General features: G+C 37.6%; 3 protein-coding genes and 1 non-coding gene across 5 annotated transcripts; 2 read left to right on the top strand and 2 right to left on the bottom strand.

Moving 5' to 3' along the window:
* Positions 1-350: 350 nt before the first annotated feature.
* Positions 351-423, top strand: TRNAK-UUU. The gene has a single exon. It is a non-coding gene; the product is annotated as a tRNA-Lys (tRNA).
* Positions 424-2,711: 2,288 nt separating this feature from the next.
* On the top strand, positions 2,712-3,398 carry LOC121986022 (cysteine-rich and transmembrane domain-containing protein B-like). Its single transcript, XM_042539780.1, has 2 exons — positions 2,712-3,079; positions 3,200-3,398. The coding sequence occupies exons 1-2, from the start codon at positions 2,721-2,723 to the stop codon at positions 3,243-3,245; spliced, it is 405 nt and encodes a 134-aa protein (XP_042395714.1). The 5' UTR covers positions 2,712-2,720; the 3' UTR covers positions 3,246-3,398.
* Positions 3,399-3,441: 43 nt separating this feature from the next.
* On the bottom strand, positions 3,442-6,832 carry LOC121986020 (style cell-cycle inhibitor 1-A-like). 2 transcript variants are annotated; one of them, XR_006113322.1, is made up of 5 exons: positions 6,671-6,832; positions 6,444-6,575; positions 6,169-6,218; positions 5,995-6,069; positions 3,741-3,792 (listed from the first exon to the last, which is right to left on the bottom strand). XR_006113322.1 is itself a non-coding variant. In XM_042539779.1 (4 exons), exons 1-4 carry the CDS (start codon positions 6,813-6,815, stop codon positions 3,562-3,564), a joined length of 558 nt encoding a protein of 185 aa, XP_042395713.1. In that variant the 5' UTR covers positions 6,816-6,832; the 3' UTR covers positions 3,442-3,561. The 2 variants fall into 2 exon arrangements, 1 of the variants encoding a protein (XP_042395713.1); XM_042539779.1 differs by lacking the exon at positions 5,995-6,069 and having other exon boundaries at positions 3,442-3,792.
* A 4,386-nt stretch (positions 6,833-11,218) lies between these two features.
* Positions 11,219-13,334, bottom strand: LOC121987053 (MADS-box transcription factor 29-like). The gene is made up of 6 exons (XM_042540960.1): positions 13,147-13,334; positions 12,155-12,224; positions 11,903-12,064; positions 11,687-11,728; positions 11,562-11,603; positions 11,219-11,464 (listed from the first exon to the last, which is right to left on the bottom strand). Exons 1-6 carry the CDS (start codon positions 13,332-13,334, stop codon positions 11,219-11,221), a joined length of 750 nt encoding a protein of 249 aa, XP_042396894.1.
* Positions 13,335-19,167: the final 5,833 nt, after the last annotated feature.

Raw genomic sequence — 19,167 nt, 5'->3', positions numbered from 1 at the left:
CTCCCCGATTATCACCTATGTAAAAGAGAGTTTAATTGGCAAGAGAACCATTTAATTTATATAGGTTTTTTATCGATGATATAAGGTTGATTGGTTAGTTAGATCGAGTTGGTCAGGTTGAGGGAACTATCTACTGTGCAAATGGATTAGGAGGAGTGGACTGATTGGGTCGAACAAACTTATGGGTCAGGTCAATCAAGTTAGACGAAATAGTTTGATCTAACATATCTGGTTCGTCAAACTAGGTGAATTGAGAGCACTAAGGTCAATTATTCATGTCAGGTTGGGTGGACCACAACGGTTAGTTTTATTTATAAATATATAGAAATTATGTTGACATAAAATCGTAAGCCGTCTTAGCTCAGCTGGTAGAGCGCGTGGCTTTTAACCACGTGGTCGTGGGTTCGATTCCCACAGACGGCGATCTTCTTACAAGTTTTAAATCATTTTAAAAAAAACCCTAATTCATGTTCTTCTAGATGGACCATCGACGAATCAATTTACGAAACTTCCACTCCATTTATAAATTTTTTTTGCTGAAAAAAATGATTTATGGAGGAAAAGCTCCGACGAACGGAATGAGAGATGTGCGAAGGTGAGAAACTAAATAGAATAGTAATTCTTAAAAAAAACATTGATATTAATCAATATAATTAAAAGAAGAATAATTGGGATGCAATATTAAAAAGATTGATCCCATTCAAAAGTCAAAATTAAAATTGGTTAGTACTACAATATCCAACACAATTTAATGACTTCTTTTTATGATTTAATTTATGTAATTTTCAATGTGAAATTCATCCTTAACCTAGAGAGATACTTTTTTTATTTAAAGATGATTTGTGAAGGATGACTTGGATTTAAAATATGATGACTGTAGTATAAGAGTCTTATGACTGACTATGTCTTAAATAAATTTAAATTATTTAAATTTATAAAATTAGTCCTTATGTTAACATTTTAAACATTACTTAATTAAAGATAGATCTGTTATTTAACAATCCTCATAATATAAACCTATGAATATAGACAAGGGACGTAGCCATCTTAAGGGGAGGGGGTGCGACCACCCCCTCTCACATTCTATTAATCACTTTGAGTAGTTAATTCATTACCATTCAATGTCGAAAATTAAAATTGATCACATATTTGGAAAGTTCATGATCTAAGTTAGGTACCACTTCTACGAGGAAATATCGCGATTTGAAATGTTAAGTATTAAATTTTAAAAATAAAATATATAATAATAAACGGATGAACTAAATCGTAGGGAACAAAGTAAGGAAGCTAAATTAAAATTAAATCGAGTTTGAACTAAATTCAACGAGTAGATATGGAGATAAGTATTATGTTGGTTCAAATTGGGATTTATTTGAAGTTGAGTTATGACCGAACCAAGTTTAATGTTTAAATGAGTTCAAATGATTTAAAAAGAATTAGGATATTTTGGACGAGACCTTTCATTTTTTTCTCTCCCTCTTCTCCCTATACATGTTACATCCTAACTGTACGGTATGCCACCCCTTCGTCCATTCCTCTCTTTTATTTTTTTTTCCCTCTTTTTCCTTGTTTGCTTCTTCTCATTCTCTTCTCCAACATTAGAAAACCTACAATTTTTTACTCTCCTCTTCTAAAGCACAAGAGCTTTTTTCTTCTCCTTTCTCTTCTCCAGCAAGCAAGAAATATAACACCAGTTGCTGCCCTCTTCTAGCAACAAGATCAATTACAGCCATCAACCCCCCTATCTTCTTCCTCTTCTGGTATTTTTTAGGATTTTATTGGCACGACAAAATAGTCATGTCTTATTTTACCTTGCTCTCTTTGTGTTATTGCCGAACTCACCAAAACTAGTCAAGGTTGCTAACAAAGAAAGTAAAGTTCTCCTTTTTTCTTTTTTTTTTTACTTCTTCCCCTCTATTTTATCTTCTCTATTTTTCTCAAAATCAATGATCTTCCAAGAGTTGTAAGTTATTCCTTCTTCGTTTCATGAATTTTTGAAAATTGCCCTTCCTAATCGAAAATCTTGGCTACGCCCCTGAATATAGAAATATAAACCTACAAATATGGAAGAAGATAAATATAAATACACAGAAATTAGGTATATGATAATATAATGTTAATTAAGATACAACATCGGCAAAACTGAGATATAACTAGGGGTGTCAAAAATGAACCCGACCCGACGACCCAACCCGAGTCGACCCGAAAAAAATCGGGTTCGGGTTGGGCATTTTCGGGTTCGGGTCGGGTTCGGGTTGGAGGGTTGGAGAGTAAAAAAATTTCGGGTTGGGTCGGGTTGGGTTCGGGTTGACCCGGGTTGACCCGGGTTGGCTTAAATATAGGGTTTTGTGGGTTTTTTTAGAGTTAAATCAAATTTTATTTTAAAAATTTAGATGTTTTTATGTATATTAATATCATGTTTGTATGATAATGATGGAATATTGAGATAAAAGTGAAGAATTATAGGGAAAATAGCCCAAAAAAGTCGTTTTGAATCGGATTTTCGGGTTATATGGGTCGGGTTCGGGTTGATCGGGTTGGTCGGGTTCGGGTTCGGGTTGAGGTGTTTTGGGTTGAACTCGGGTTCGGGTTGGGTTTACGACCCACCCGAATTGACACCCCTAGATATAACTAACGATTACTTAACTCCACCTCCGAAACTAGATTTTTCACCTACTTAGTGGAGCAGTTGAAGGCTAAGCGGCTACAAAGCTACGACCATGTTTCCTGCGCTTCCGACGCCGGCAAGGCGACAGAGCTCCATTAAGTTTTCTCACCCACTGGCCACTGTCACCGGTTTCAATTCCCTCGGCACCAAGCAATCCTCGTCTATAAATTACAGATCCATAGCATTCTTTTCTGTCCTCACTTGTGCTTTCTTTCTGGTTCGTATCTGGATTCCAAGAATGAGCCACTACGGTCAGCCACAAGCAGCACCACCACCACTGCCGCCGCCAGGGCAGGCTTACCTTCAGCCGTATGCACCACCTCCTCAGCTTCAGCCTCAGCCAGGTTATCCACCCAAGGGTGATGCTCCAGTAGAGACTCAAAGCCGAGGGGATGGCTTCTGGAGAGGATGGTAGTTATTGACTTAATTATCGTTAACTATCAATGAAACTCCAGTGATTCTCTTCAGCTACTAAATGCTTATGATTAAGCCATTGTGTCATCTTATGCCTTCTTTTCTTGCTGTTTGTAGCTGTGCTGGACTCTGCTGCTGCTGCCTTCTTGATATGTGCTTCTGAGAACACAACTCTTCTCTACATCCTTTTCTGCACATTGAAGTTCTTGTTTGACTTGTGTTGCGAGAAGTTGATTGTCTCCTGTGTGTTGGGGGCAATCCTACTATATCAATGATCTATTCTAAAATATATGGAAAGTTGAAAGTTCTACTTGAATTTTACACATCTACGATATCAATGAGCTTGAGAACAAACCTCCTCAGTACAAAATATGCATCTGCTAAAATAGATGTGCTTGGTTACAAACTAAACAAACTTGATTTAGCTAAGAAAGCAGCAGTAGGCAATTTGAACCTTCAAAACACTCGGTTCCCTAGACCTATTCATCATGTTTAATTTTCCAGTTATGAGCTGTTCGAGGTCCAGTAGAAATGCCTTTGTAGTATTGTGGCTGTAGGTTTCCCTTATTCCATTCCTTCACGAAAGAAATGAAAATCTCTCTAGCTTTATCAGATGTCAGGTCAGAGAAATAGATCCCTCGCTTTTCCTTCAACCAGGTCGCAAACTCGTTGCTTTTTGAAAAGTAGTCATCCTTGGAGAGCTCTTCAAACTTTACTTGCACAAGGAAAAATAAATTATTTAGAAGAGAAGGAAGTGTTCCTTGAATTTAAGGACATGTAAGATTATAATTCCAAATAATTATTCTGTGAAAAAGTAATCAGCAATCAGCAGTTCTGCTTATAAATGCCCACATTATATTTTTATGTAATCATATGGAATTCACATTTTAGTTTAAAGATTCCATCAGATAAGAATTTCATAATCAATTTCATGAAAGAACAGAAACCTTTCATAGTCCATATGTCATACACGAACCAAATCACATGATTTTTATACCAAAAATGAAGGTTCAACATAGTAAAATAATCTAGCTAAAGATCCTGTTGTATCATGTTATGGCTCACATAGATGAGAGGATCTATCTATTAGCTTGTCAGACCCACCATTGGCCCATGATGTTTAAGCCTAAGTTATAGTAGCTAACCCAACTAAATTTATCCAACTTCATTAGTCCACAACTCATCATACAGGACAAAATTGGACTATCAAAATTTCTTCTACTCAAGGTTTACATCCTTGTCACATGTCAAGCCCAACAATGGCTTTGTCATCAGATATATAACCCTTTTCAATATTCCACTATGTCAAAGATTAGGAATACCAATTGTCACAATCTCCTAGAATGAGAGAACTAATCAAATAACTTGTTTGGCCTAATCATCTACCAAAAATGATCATTCATCTAGTAGTAACATATCAATGGTACATTGTGATGCAGTAAATCAACACATTCTTCTCTGCCACTCAGCCTCGGGAACTTCAGAGACAATATGCTTCTAGCTGATAAAGTTGAGGCACAAAGCAAAAGAATATGAAATAGAAGACAAAAGATGTAAAATTACTATGATAGAGAAGGGATTTGACTAGTCATAATCATATCAGAGAAGAATATGGGGTAGCATCGTGTTGGCAAGTCGCTAGCAATAGAAAATGATTGTAATTGGTGGCACTCCAGTCAAAAAATAAAAAAACTTGCTATACATTCATTGGGTATGGGGTTACAAACTAGTTGAATTATGTGACGGAGTTGGTGATAACTGGATTGTTAACCACGGCAACAGAAAATCTCTGACTACCACCAAGGATCTATTTATTATTTAATGGTAAAATTTTAATATTGTTACCATTGAATAGATAATTTGGCAGCAAATTGGGGCCTTATATAACTGGAGATGTTCAGAAAACAGAACATCGTAAAGCAACATCCCGAATGGACATTCTTCTTGTCCCCATGGGACGAGCAGATGGTCATTGCATGGGGCATTGCCACCAAGAGGTCTAGAGGTCAATTTCTGGCAGCGAAATGCTTGCCAGGTCCCTGCTGACCACTGTTCAAAAGGCAAAAGAAGTCACCCGTGATTTATCTCTCTACAAAGAACTGTGGACTGATCGTGTGGGGGAGCCCGGGGTCAGCGTATGACCTTTTGCCACCCTGGACATTCTTGGCAGTATCAAGATCAATGTGCTCATTTATAAACATCCTGCTTTCTACCTTGGAGATAGGCATCTACTGAATATGTAGTCTTTTTGTGCTAAATACCATGAAAAAGTGTTTTTTTTTGTTTATACTGATAACTAGAGGGACTTAATCCTGACTTAAGGAAAACAAGTATACCAATATGCAAGAAAGAAAGTCCTATATGACAGACTTATTAAAAAAAAGGCAAAGTGCAAGAAGTGGATGCTTAATCTCAGAAAACAATAATCTAGTGAATATAAATGCAATTAAATTTAAATAGTTTTAATGATATAGTCTTGCACGGTTACGACAACATAGCTTGATGGCTTGATGATAGTGAATAAACTAAGAAGATCATCATAATCATTCCGTATATAAACTATGTAAATAAGTTCTTGATCAATCATTTTGTGTATCAAATGCCCACCTTAAGTGGCATTACCTTAAATCAAACGACGTGTATCATCTGTCCAAACATGCATTTCTTTGTTTTGGGGAAGTGACACATTAACAAGAATGAGACAACAATAACCAAGTCTTATCCCACTAGGTGAGGTTGGCATTAACAGGAATGAAAGATAATTAAAAATTAAATGCATTGGAGTAATTTAATCGGATGGAGCTATCAACCAAAAACAATATCAAATGCAAAGAATTTGTCACCTAGACACAGCAGCTTGCATAGGCATTTCAAATATGGATTCCATTAAACAATATGACATAACAAATAACCTTTGGGGAAAAAATGGATAACAAGTCCCAGATCATTATGATGCAGTTCCGGAATGTCCCAAGTCATAACCACGCCTTACAAAATTAAAGGTGTACTGGATCATATGGCGAGAAAAATTGCATTGCTATAAACGAAGCAAGCAACGTAACTATTTAAATAGAAAGGGGACTCACTGAATCTGAATCCTTTTTGCTTCTCTTATGCTTCTCCTTTGATTTCTTACCTGTCAAAAGAAGGAGAGGCAAAGTAGAAAAGAAACTAACTTACGCTTACTCCAACATAAGATTATCTACAGAGAAAAAAGGCACTAAATTGTCCAGCCTCTTCAAATAACCAAATTGCTAGCACCAAACACGAAAATTTACTCAGTCATAATGGGAAATCGAAATACTTACACACGAGAAATTTGAATATGAACCTCAATATCAATAGAAATTCAAACCCTAACCTTTCCCGTCCCCGCTCCTGGAATGCTTATGGGACTTATCACGCTTCTTCTCCTTACTACCACTCTCGTCCTTCCGGATCTTCCTTTCCTGCCCGTCTCTCTTCCGATGTTTTCTGCTCCGCTCTTCCCCATCTGGATAAGAAAAAAAAAACAAACAACCAAACTAAAATCATAGTAACAGGAAAGAAATCAACAGAAAAAAGTTCAGAGATTTCTCTGGTGCCGACCTCGCGAATCAGAAGGCAAAGGAGATGGAGACAGCGAGCGCCTCCGATGCAGCCTACGCGACTTCTCCTCGCTGCCCGTGTCGTTCCCCATCTCCGACCCGTCGAAGAGGGCAGGGGTGGAAGAGGTGCGGATTTTTTCCGACATCTACCGCCCGACCCATGTTAATCGGATTAGAAGTAGCAAATGAGGATCCATAACAGGCATGACACGGATCGGGTTTTGCTGAACGGACAAGGATCCACATACATAAATCTTACCGATAAAATAATTACATTTCCAAATACATAAAATAAAAAGAAGAAGATGAAGGTGGTTTAACACATTCAAAAATTAAGATATTTTTTAAAATTGAGACTTTCAATAATAATAATAATCCATCACTATTGGCTTAATCTATTTCATCTTTTCATCTTGTTAATTGTTTATTAGACTTCTATGTGTAAATCATGCATATCTTATCATTCTTATTTAGCATATTACTGCATTACATAAGCATAATTTAAGTTAAATTTTAGTTTTTACAACTATTTTTTTTTTTAGTTCAGATTACTATTCTTTGTGATTTATGTCTGACAGGAAGATTTTGACATTGGAATGTATTTGGAGACAAAAAAACTAATGGAGCAGTATTACAGGAAGATCCACAGTATGCTTGTGGCACCTAGCACGGTCATGGATCATCTAGGAGTCAGATTTGTCATCAGTGTCGCCTGGAACATTCAACAAGAACCATGGCTAGACTAGGGAACCTGCCACTACCGGATTCATTCTAAGTTTGGCCAGGAAGCCTTCCAGCATGATTCACAGTTTACCTGTGGACAATCGTGAATCATTAGGGTTTCACTTGCGACGCCACCCCTTATATTTATTCTGTCTACATAAAAGCAACCAAAGCGTGTCATTTATAGGTGATACGGTGCGTGAGAAGGGGGTCCGGCGGATGACGTGGTCAATGGTCAAGCCCATAGAATGGTCAGAAGTTTAGCCCCTGTGGAGGTCAGAAGTCAAGCTTGCATGGTCATGGTTAGAGTCTCAGCTTGCATGGTCATGGTCAGAAGTCAAGCTTGCGTGGCCGTGGTCAAAGTCTTAGCTGACGGGGCAGTCAAAAGATAAGATTACAAGTTGGACAAGATCCAGTCTCGATAGCAATCAAGGGCAGGGCTCACAAGCCAGATATGGCTGAGAATTGGGCTCACAGGCCAGGTGCAACTAAGGATTGAGCTCACATGTCAGGTAAAGGCGAGGAAAGGAAGGCCTCTGACGCAGAACAGATCGGGAGTACAGGTCGGAACATACGAACCATGGATTACAGAGGACAGAAGCAGGTCGGAATATAGACCGGATGTGCAGATCGGGACGTACGAACCATGGATTATATAGGACAGAAGCGAGCCGGAATACAGACTGGGCGTGCAGGTTGGGACGTACGAACCATGGATTATAGAGGACAGAAGCAGGTCGGAATATAGACCTGGAGTACAGGTCGGAACGTACAAGCCAAGGATAACAGTAAACAGAAACAGGTCGGAATATAGACCTGGCGTACAGGTCGGGACATATGAACCAGGGATAACAGCAGACAGAAGCAGGTCGGAATACAGACCTGGCGTGTAGGTCGGAACGTACAAGCCAAGGATAACAGCAGACAGAAGCAGGTCGGACTACAAACCTGGCGTACAGGTCGGAACGTACAAGCTAAGGATAACAGCAGACAGAAGTAGGTCGGAATACAGACCAGGCGTACAGGTCGGAACGTAAAAACCAAGGATAATAACAGACAGAAGCAGGTCAGATTACAGACCCGGCATACGGGTCAGAACGTACAAGCCAAGGATAACAACAGACAGAAGCAGGTTAGACTACAGACCTGGTGTACAGGTCGGAACGTACAAGCCATGGATAACAACAGACAAGCAGGTCGGTATGCAGACCGAGCGCACAAGTCGGGGGTGCGTTTACCTAGGATGCAGGTCGGGACTTATATCCACACGACGTTGGATAAAGGGATCAAAGAGTATAGGTCGGAACTCAAGATTAGCGGAAGCAGACCGATGCACACAGGTCAGGATTTATAGCCTTATGGATCAAGATACTTGGATCGATAAAACGTATAGGTCGGGATGTGTTAGCCAAGGATACAGGGCAGGAGTTATATCCTCATGGTCCAAGATAAGCAAAGTTGGAGGTAGACATACAAGTCGGGTTAGATGAAGTCAGACGTACAGCTTGGGAGTAGGGATAAACAGAACCGAGCTAAGGTATACAGGGCGCGACACGTAATGCCAATAAGAGGCAAGACCGGTCGGGGGCTGCAATAGGAGATGCATAGGACAAGGTTAGAAGCACAGGTCTAGAGGCGATATCAGATCGGGGTTAGCAAGATATCAGAACGGGGGTTAGCAAGTGTAAAGACCCAGCGTAGCAATCACGAGTGGAGAATGTCAGACACTACATGACAAGCAAGCAAGGGAATCGTAACTGTCTGTCAGAGAATAATCAGAGCGTTAGGGAATATGCGAACAGTCGGGGCTCATTACCCCTTTGGTTTTGCCGTCGGCCTATGAGAAGGTGTCGCGTGTCATTCACCGCCAAACAGCCTGACAGCCGACATTCCCTGACACCCGCCAGACTCCAGAAACATTCGTTGCAGTATAAAAAGGGATGCTTTGTCCCTTATGCAGGTAAGTTCACTCGTCATTTCTGACTCGTCTTTACTTTTCGTTCTTTCTCTGTTCTTCTGGGGAAAAGTACCTGATTTGAGCGTCGGAGGACCTGATCCGGGGACTTTTTCCCTAGTTTCTAGTCTCTAACGGCTCGTGAGGCTCATCTGAGTGTGCGCAGGGCCCTAGCGTCATCATCCTGGTCATCACCCTTCGTCATCCGCCCGTGCGAACCCTTCTGGAGGGTGCCAGGTAGATCAGACGCCGCAAGGACTTTCCGTCAACCTCCAGTACATCGAGACTCGCCTTCATCCGACTCAACTTCCGAACGGGATCAATAGGTATGAACAGTTTCTCAAGACATAAGACCCTAAAAGAGATCTAAGAAGTCTAGAGATTTCAACTACCAAAGATCACTTAGAGATCATTCAGGGACGTCGACAACATTTACAACTGAGTTCTTTCTACACTTTGATTTTTAATTTTTCATTGTAGAATATTTTTCTTGATGTCAATGATTTATTTGTCCATCATGATAGAGTAGTCTCTCCTTAATTCTAGTTTAGGGAGTAATCCGATATTAAGTTGACGATTGACGTTTGTAATTTTTCTCTTTTATTTATGATATGTTCAATTTTTTTATTCAGTTTTAGCATATTTAACAACTATTGTATTAGCGTACATTAGCATATATTAGAGATTATGGGACTGACCGAGAAGTGAACTCTAATATTAGATCTATAAACTTTCTCAAGGGTAAGTTGTCACAAAATTTAATGGATTTATTCTTTTTCTATTACCATATATAAGAATAGGGGTCGTGTTAAGATAGATACATTCGTGTATTTTAAAAGAAAACATTAATTACTTTTGAATAAATTACCTTCCAACATAATATATATTGAGATAAGAGAGGGAGTCATAACTAAATCCTCAATGATAAATAATCTCTCTTTTCTATATATGAATGGTCCAACACGAGGAGAAGTGCTGAAGGCAAGATTTTATTGTAATGATTTATCATTATTTTTTAGATTTCTTTAGTAATTTATATATATATATATATATTTGTTGTTTTGTATAAAATAAATTACATATATGGGGGTTTTAGAGAATCTATTAATATAGAAATTTTATTTTCCATTTTTAAAATGGGTATATATATATATATAAGGTGAAAATACAAAAAAAAATATCATCCACTTTTTGACTATTGAATTTTTCACACCACATCTCTTTTACGAGATATATATGAAAAATATTTCATAATCATTTGCTAATGCAGAATTTTGTGTGAATCCTACATGGATAATAATAAATTAATATCAACGGTGGCCCCACAGATATGGAGGCTTCTCTAAAGACTAAAGCTATACCTACTTGTGAAACTCCAAATGAATTGGTAATTATCTTTAGTAAAAATATTCTTTGAGGTCATGTATCTTAATTGACAAAAAATCTTAATTTAATTATAATTAAGTGCACAAAAGATAATAAATCATATAAAATTAAATTGGCTCTAAAATTTAATTATTAAACTTAAAACCACTGGCTCCTACTGCAGAGAAAGGCCAGAACACACAGTACAGCGTACATGTCCCAAAGTTGATCAATACACGTTCTAACTTAAACATTACATATGTTCACACACTTAATCTCACCAAACTAATTAACCACGCACAGAAACTAAAATTTATGACAAACTATAATTAAGTACTTAATTACCCACCATCGATCATTCATCACTCCCCTCCTCCGCATCTCCCCAGGATCGATCCATCTGTTCAATAAGCCGATGCAAGATGTCAAAACCTAGAAATCAAGTGCAATATTCTAATCATCAAACTCCACACAGTACATATATAGAACCCTAATTAATTAGCTAGTTTATAGATAGATCATGTACCAAAGCTGGAGGCCGTGGCCGGCTTGGAAGGCGGCATCCTGCAGGTTGGGTTGGGTCGGCTGCAGCCGGAACTCATGAAGCTGCGGCGAGAGCTGCAGCAAGTTCCTCGATGTCTCCTCGGCGTAGAAGTGGCCGAAGTGTTCGAGCATCGGCACATCCCCCACCTTGTGCTCCATCACCTCCACCTGCTGTGCTTGCTGTTCTATGGCCATCTGATGCTCTGCTATCTGCATATATATATTTATATATATATACATTATTAATTAAGTCAGCAACAAAATAACTAAATCAGAAAATTATATGTATCGATCGATTATAAGTTACCATGCGGCAAAGGTGTTGATGCTCATCTTCTAAAATGTGTTCCTATTGCAGCAAACACACATGCAGTAGTTGATCAATATTAGAAGAAGAAGTCGAGTATTGCTAGCTTGATTGAATTATCGTACCTTTCGGCGCAGATTTTCCAGTTGTTGATTCAGCAAATGATGCTGCAAATAGAGAGAGTACCAGTTTCCATGAACTATACACACTTACATATCTTTGCAAGTTACATTTAGTTGTACTTGCTTTAGTTCTTGTATCTAAAATTTCAAAACATTTTCTATATATATATATTCTAAGTATGTTTATTATGCTAATGAACATTAATCTGTTAATGCTACCTTTCTTGCTCGAACTTTGTTGGCAGAGAACTCAAGCTGTTCTTCCAGTTGATTCAGCTCATTCAAAGTCATGGAAGCCAAGTCTTCCCCAATGAACTGCCTCATGCTGTCCTGAAGCTTGCGGTTTTCATCTCTCATCCGGGATATCTCAAAAATCATATGCTAATATAGTGAAAATTATAAACAATTAATTTGGTATTTTTCACAACCTACAATAAAACTAAGTGATATTTTAAGAAATCAAGATAATACCTGTTGGTTGTTGGTCTCCTCAAAACCAGTGTTAGTGGTTCTTTGATACCTATCTATGAGTTGCCTCATGCTGCAAAAGAAAAAAAATGAATATTATTATGTATGAATTAGAGTAGGCAAATCATATATGCACTTGCCTATTTAAATGGCTCCTGATTAAGAGTAATTTGTCATATGATTTAGTTCATTAATCAATTTTGTGTTTTAATTTGTAAAAATTTAAGGTTGATGTAAACTCGTCTTTAATCTCTTCTGCTGATATATTATGACTTAAGTTGAGTCAATATCTTTATATATAGTTGTGTCAAATTTCATTCTCTACAAATCACTGATTTTAATTTGTTAAGTATTCTGTTTATGGTGAAAAAAGTCTTTAGATTAATATATAACACTTATTGACTTCTTAAGCTCTTCTAGATCACATTAAATTAAAGAAGAAAAAAAGAAAAGTAAGAGGAATGTTAGTCTTGATCAAACATGTGCTTGGTAATGATGATATATAACAACTTAAATTCTCATAGCATTTCATTAAGAAAAGACTGAAATTTAGACATGATCAAATTAACTCAGCTCTAAATGAGAAGGAGGATTTAATTACAGATATGGCAACATTAATTTTTGGTTAAGGCAAGGGAGAACTAAGAAAATTATTGAAAAAAAAAACCTTCAACATTAATTTACAGATTATTTGTTTTCCAAACATGACTATTGAATGAAGGTCTGTATAGAAAGACAAACATCTGCTCATGTAAGAGATCAGATCAAGAAAACCCTAATCATGCCAAATTCACCTTTAGCTAGTTGGTGGCCATCAATGGCAAAGGCAGATAAAAAAGTAATCATTGCATATCAAATCACCATCTTACATAAATTGAAAGATATTGTAGATAAAGACTGCAATTAATTATGAAAAGAATGTGGGATTTTTCACCAAGATAACCAAGAAATCGTTTCATATATAATCCAAGAACAAGATAGTCATATGTCAATACCTCAAGTGTGGGCTGCAGTACTCAAACATCTTGCCTGTGCTGGAGAAGATCACAAGTCCTACATGTGCATCGCATAGTATCGCAAGCTCATTGGCCTTCTTTAGCAGCCCTCCTCGCCTCTTCGAGAAGGTAACTTGGCGGTTGGTCGGGTTCTCGATCCTCTTGATTTCTATCTTCCCACGACCCATATTGATTGATCCAATTCTCTGAAGGAAAAAGGAAGAAGAAGAAAAAATCAACCCATTTAAAGTTAGCCAGTCCACCTTTTTTTATAGTATAAAGTTCCAAGTTTGAGATCATAGAAGCTGATTATGACTAAACGATATCGATCAAATAGAGGGGGAAAAAAAAGTAATGACCTAGAAAAACAAGCCGATCAAGGATCCGGCCTTATATTTGTAGAAGATTACTTGCTGTAATTACTGCCAGCAGAAGTAGAAAATTTGTTAGAAGCATCACAAGACAACTTTCTCTTGAAATAAAGTTGATATATAGAACAAGAATCGAGGAGGATGTAGTATAAAGAAAGAAAGAAGAAGAGAGCTGGCTTTTTGAGCCTACCTGCAACTCAGACTTGTTGAAGAATGAGACGAGCGGTAGGGAAGGAAAGGCACTAAATATATATAGCTAAGTCTTTAATTTCTACATGACTTTACTAGTTTTGTTCATCAAACTAAGCTAACAATTCATATGTTTTCTTTCTTATGTTAACTCTAATCCGCCATGTTATGAGCTTTGGCCTTTATGTATATATGCATAGTAATTAACTAAGTAAAATCCTGATTCTAAGTAAAACTAATTGATTTCTTTTGCATATAGTTTATAAGTTGTTATTAAGTGGACCTTGTTGTGGACTGTTAACTGCCTCTGACCTGGTGGCCCTTCCTTGTTCTGCCATTGTTTCCATTTTTTGTAAACACATGATGCCTAGGAAATTAGGGTTTTGCCTCAAGAGGCAAAATGTGGAATGGACAGCTGAAACCTCAACCCAGATAGGAACAGACAGAGAGTTGCAATTCTTCTTAAATATTGGTGCTGCATGCACATGGTATGTGTAATGCCTTTACTTGAGCACCTTTCTTGTTTAGGGTACCCAAAGACTTTGATGTCAGAGATTTCCAGGTTTCACACTTCCCTTCTTCAATGCCCTAGCTTGCTTTTGATCAATCCATGTTGTCCATCACAAGTTACCTAAACCATAGATCACAGCTACTTGATTATTAATTCAGAATTCATTTCTGAGGATTTATATTGATATTGTGCTAGTTAGAAAGTGAAACTGTAGAATAATTTTAAAGCTGAAGAACTAATTAAAGATCGATGTAATTGTGCTTACTGTCATATTCCCCAGTGTTGCTAAGGATAATAATAATCAAAACTTAGTAAACAAAAAGTGTTTTCTTCAGATTAGATAATTAATGTCCAAGTGAACATGTTATTTATAGATTAATATTTATTTGCTTCAAAACTAACAGGAGTTAATTCATGTCGATCTTTGAATCAGAATGTCTTGGAGTAGTAAAATTAAAGATGGTATAGCATAAAAATTGGAGAGAAAGCTTTGGTCATGAGAAACAAACTGTGTCCCTTTGAGCTCTCTTTTTGTTTCTTTTTTTTATTCTTCTGCTGCTAGCAATGAAAGTAATGTTATTATTATTATTATTTACAGAAAAGAAAGGGAAAAAAGCAGTGTTGTAGGGGTTAGTTAAATGACCACATACAATTGCATTCAAGTGTTTTTTTCATGGTTATTACTAAATTCAGAAAATGAGAAACCAGGATTTTGAGCAAACTGATTGATTATTAAGTGGCCTGCTTTTATCTTCTCAATTTGCTCTAGATAAGCATCAGTACCATGGTACTTTGCTCATAGATTTCTGTAACCTAACCAAGAGTGGCAAAAAGTACTTCATAATTACTGGGTTTTGACAAGAAAAGAATTCAGAGTACAATTGTGTTTCTTAACAATGACAGAAAGTGGAGCATGAATTGGCGTGGAAGCCAAAAGAGGAAGGTTCATTGCCCATTTCAAGAATGTGGATGACTTGAATCACTAAGCATATTATTTGCAGCCAAACAATGATTATTGATCCACCAAAAGCTGATGGAGAGTTCCTCATATATATCATATATTACTTTGTGATTGAAAGATCTCCAAGCTCTTGAAAGTTAGGAAACCACACGTTTGAATATATGGCCTTCTTTTGTTAATTTAGTAAACTTAAAAATTATATTTTTAGCTTTATAGGTGACTTGTTCAATCTAATTCCATCAAAAAGGCCTTTACTTATCACTCATGGCATCTTTTTTAAATAAAAAAAATAGATGTGTTAATTTTTCTTAATTAATGATTAAGCAAACAATAGTAAAAGAAAGTTTAGAGTTTAATTTATATATCATGGTCTCTAGTATAATAAACTCCAAGTTAAAAATACCTCAACTTCAAGTTATATCATGCTCTTGAGTTGCTCTCACTCTGGGCCTTCAAGCCATCGAACCAATTATCCATTTGATCAAATGAATTATTCTTCTAAGTTTCTAATCAACATGAATTATATCTTAATCTTTCAATCAACCTGTGCAACTTGCACACTTAACACTCCTATCTAATAACTTAAACCCTTTGATGGAGAGGTAGGGAGCCAACACTTCGACTAAGTAGAACCATTGCAAGTGTTCTTCTACTGCGAGACTCTGAATATTGTTATGTGGTGTGCAACTGTGATGTGCATACCGTTATGGCTAAATCAACAGGGTGGAACAATGGTGGTGGGTGTACAGTTCGCCATGGAGTAAGTAGAAGAAGAGGGTCTAGGAGTAGGAGATTATTAGTTGCATTACCACATAACCTCAATGGTAAAACTGAGAAACCTAAGGCTTTGATATCTTGTTTCAGGGGAAATACAAGTAGAGTTATCCATGATCTGTAGGTGAAAAAGAACATGATTGGCTTCCTCCAAAGGCAGCCTATAAACTCTAGGGGTACTTTATCATCAACTGCATAGCTAGCCGCCTTCTCTTTTCATTTCTCTTCTGCGTCTGGGCTTTCCCTTAATGGCTTCCAGCAGCTGCTACTCACCATCAATTCATGGAGCCCACCAAGCCATTCAATTCCTACCTTCACTGGACCAACAAGCCATTCATACGCCATTTGGATCTACTTTCACCAATAATCCACCATCAACCCAACCACTCGTCAACGTCTGACCCATTAGTATATGTAGGCATATTGCAGTACCTGTCAGTTGTAATAAACGTACGTACGGTTTCAGTGGTTGGCATGCCAATGGATGATACCTTAGATGACTTCTTCTCGACTATTCTGAACAGGTTCCTCACTTGTTCCTCGGCAATGTACATACCTAGGATGGCTTAGCCAAAGCCCTCTATCAAGCACCATTGTCGCCCCATTAAGGAATTTGCCTTCAATTGTAAAACCTTGCATTAGGGAGTAAGAAGAGCAAGTTTTGTATGTATATATGTGGAGAGATTGACAAACTTTTTGATGGATATATTCTCATAGTATTTATTTCAAGACTAGCTAATTTGTCATATATAGGAGACTAGAACACCAGCTGAAATGGTAAAGATGGCAATAGAAGTGCAATGTAAGTGGTGATTCTATATTCATGAAAGCTAAATATTAGTGATCCTGTCGGAAATCGGTGGAGATGATGCATTGGGCAGATAAATCTGTCGTTGACTGGGAGGAGACTTTGAGATGGAGAAGAGATGACATCTGTCACTTCTTCTTTGCACTCCTTCCTACGCACACTGCAAAGAGAGCAAAGAGGAGCGTTAGAACGAGAACTAGAGAAGGGTCTCTGGCACAGGCACTCCGACGCTCAAGTCAATACAGTAGCCGAGCGAAAAGTGAAGAAAAAGACGAACAGCAGAGTAGATACATGCATGTTTTTCAACGTGTAGTAGAACATGTAAAAACGTACATGATCAATGGAGAAAAACTACTTTTTATACGGACCCTCAGAACCTCCGTAATTATGAGGTGTTAGAATATATCGAGTAATGGAATATGTACAACTATCCTTCAAGGAAGATTCCACTTAATGCATATGAACCATCTTTTGTAATTCTAGTATTCATGAGGCAGCTAAGAATGTTTGATGTTAGGCTATGTCAAGTAACGTCAGACAATGAAAATTGTACGACCGTCCTTAGAGAAAGGTTCCATCTCCTGTACATGCCTTGGCGGTGGAATATTCCTTGACGATTAGATGTTATTTTTTGACAGTTTGTTGTGACCCCCTGATAATGTTGTCTCCTAGAAGCAGTCCGACCAGCCAAGTAGCCAACTGACTGTATACTAGGAGGCTTGTACATGAGCAATGGGGAACTGAGCCCTTAAGGCCCGGCCAACTCCATGGTCGACCGACCGTATACAGAGTGTCTTGCCATTGAGAAATGGAGAACCACGTCCAGGAAGTCCGATCGACTCTTGGGCCGACCGGTTATATACTGAGAGTTGTATTGTAAAAACGGGGACTTAAGTCCCTTAAATTTGACTGACTCTAAGGTCGATCGACCGTATGCTGAGAAACTTGTGCTTGAAGAATGAGAGGGCTAAACCCCATAAATTTGATCGACTTTTGAGTCGGTCGGCTATATACTGAGCGCCTTGATACTGAGCAGTGAAGTGCTATGACCATTAAGTCCGGTCGATTCTAGGGCCAACCGGATTCATACTGAATGTCTTAGCACTACGAAGTGAGGAGTTGGTCTTAATGAGAGTAACTCGTTCAGTTGCATATACTCTAACTCATCACCATGAAATTAACCTCCACCCCACCTTGACTTTGACTGTCACATCATTTTGACTATTGATTTCACATTACTTCCGAGTCCACTCACAACATATTATATTGTATCACTAGTTTCCCTTTCGAATCTAATCTAAGGAGGTTTGTGGTCGACTGACTAGACCCGAGTCGTATTTCCACCCGATCACCTGATCAACTGGTCCGACTAGTTAGCCATGCTTCTAACCGCCTATTAATATTACATTCAACTTTATCTTTCTTGGAAAAACATATGCCATAAGTTTGATATGCGAAGCAATGCACCATCCATTTTAGCTCATTGTAGAAGTTTAGTAATATATTTGCTCTGAGAGAGAAGATAACCATTAGAATGTGAAAAAACTCTATGCTAAGGAAAAAATGAGCATTGTCAAGATCTCGAATAAGAAACTCTTGACGAAGAAGATGGAGTAAAGTAGTAATGTCGTTTTGATTACTACTAGTTATTAAGATATCATCCACATAAATCAGAATAAATATTAAAAATTCCTCATTTCATTTGTAGAATAAGGAACAGTTAGTCTTTAAGTTAGAACATCTATGAGTATGAAACAAGGTAGATAGACGATGAAATAATGAATGAGGTGCTTGCCAAAGACCATATATAGTTTTTTGAAGTTAACACACATGTGTTTAAAGTTATGGGTGGATGAATTCAAGTGATTGCTCCATAAAAACAATTTCTTCAAGGTGTCCATGAAGGAAAGCATTGGAAACATTTAATTATTGTATCAGCCAATTGGAGCTAACAACTATAGATAGTAGCAATCTGATAGTTGTAATTTTGATGACTGGACTAAAAGTATCATTGAAGTCAATACCTGGTTGTTGATTAAAGCCTTTAGCAACAAGACAAACTTTGTATAACGTTCAATAGATCCATCTATACCCTACTTAATTCGATAAACACATTTATAGCATACAATATTCATAGATGGAGTATGAGGAACTAAGCTACAGATTGCATTGCGAAGAAGAACATCAAACTTTGTAGTCATCGCAGCACGCCAATTTGGATCTTTGACTACCTGTGTGAAGGTAGAAGGTTCAATAAAATTTGAAAAAATAATAAGAGCACGTGGAAGAGGATAATGAGTGGAAACTGGTTGACATTGTGTATAAATATCACTTAAAGGAAGTATTTGCCAAGGAGTATCATCATAAGAGCTACTCGGAGATGAGTGATCAGACAGATTGAAATCAA

This window comes from Zingiber officinale, chromosome 5B, assembly GCF_018446385.1.
Source record: "Zingiber officinale cultivar Zhangliang chromosome 5B, Zo_v1.1, whole genome shotgun sequence".
Lineage (NCBI taxonomy): Eukaryota > Viridiplantae > Streptophyta > Magnoliopsida > Zingiberales > Zingiberaceae > Zingiber > Zingiber officinale.
This window is presented reverse-complemented; position numbering and strand designations above follow the sequence as displayed.

Bases quoted from the DNA above. Each gene is read 5' to 3' on its own strand.
- LOC121986022 (XM_042539780.1), top strand. From the start codon at position 2,721: ATGTTTCCTGCGCTTCCGACGCCGGCAAGGCGACAGAGCTCCATTAAG. The intron at 3,080-3,199 runs GTAGTTATTGAC...TGCTGTTTGTAG, and splicing joins GATGGCTTCTGGAGAGGATG to CTGTGCTGGACTCTGCTGCT.
- LOC121986020 (XM_042539779.1), bottom strand. From the start codon at position 6,815: ATGTCGGAAAAAATCCGCACCTCTTCCACCCCTGCCCTCTTCGACGGG. The intron at 6,576-6,670 runs GTCGGCACCAGA...TTTCTTATCCAG, and splicing joins TTTGCCTTCTGATTCGCGAG to ATGGGGAAGAGCGGAGCAGA. The intron at 3,793-6,168 runs GTGAGTCCCCTT...GTGCAAGTAAAG, and splicing joins GCAAAAAGGATTCAGATTCA to TTTGAAGAGCTCTCCAAGGA.
- LOC121987053 (XM_042540960.1), bottom strand. From the start codon at position 13,334: ATGGGTCGTGGGAAGATAGAAATCAAGAGGATCGAGAACCCGACCAAC. The intron at 12,065-12,154 runs GTATTATCTTGA...TCACTATATTAG, and splicing joins AGGAGACCAACAACCAACAG to CATATGATTTTTGAGATATC. The intron at 11,465-11,561 runs GTAACTTATAAT...ATATATATGCAG, and splicing joins ATCAACACCTTTGCCGCATG to ATAGCAGAGCATCAGATGGC.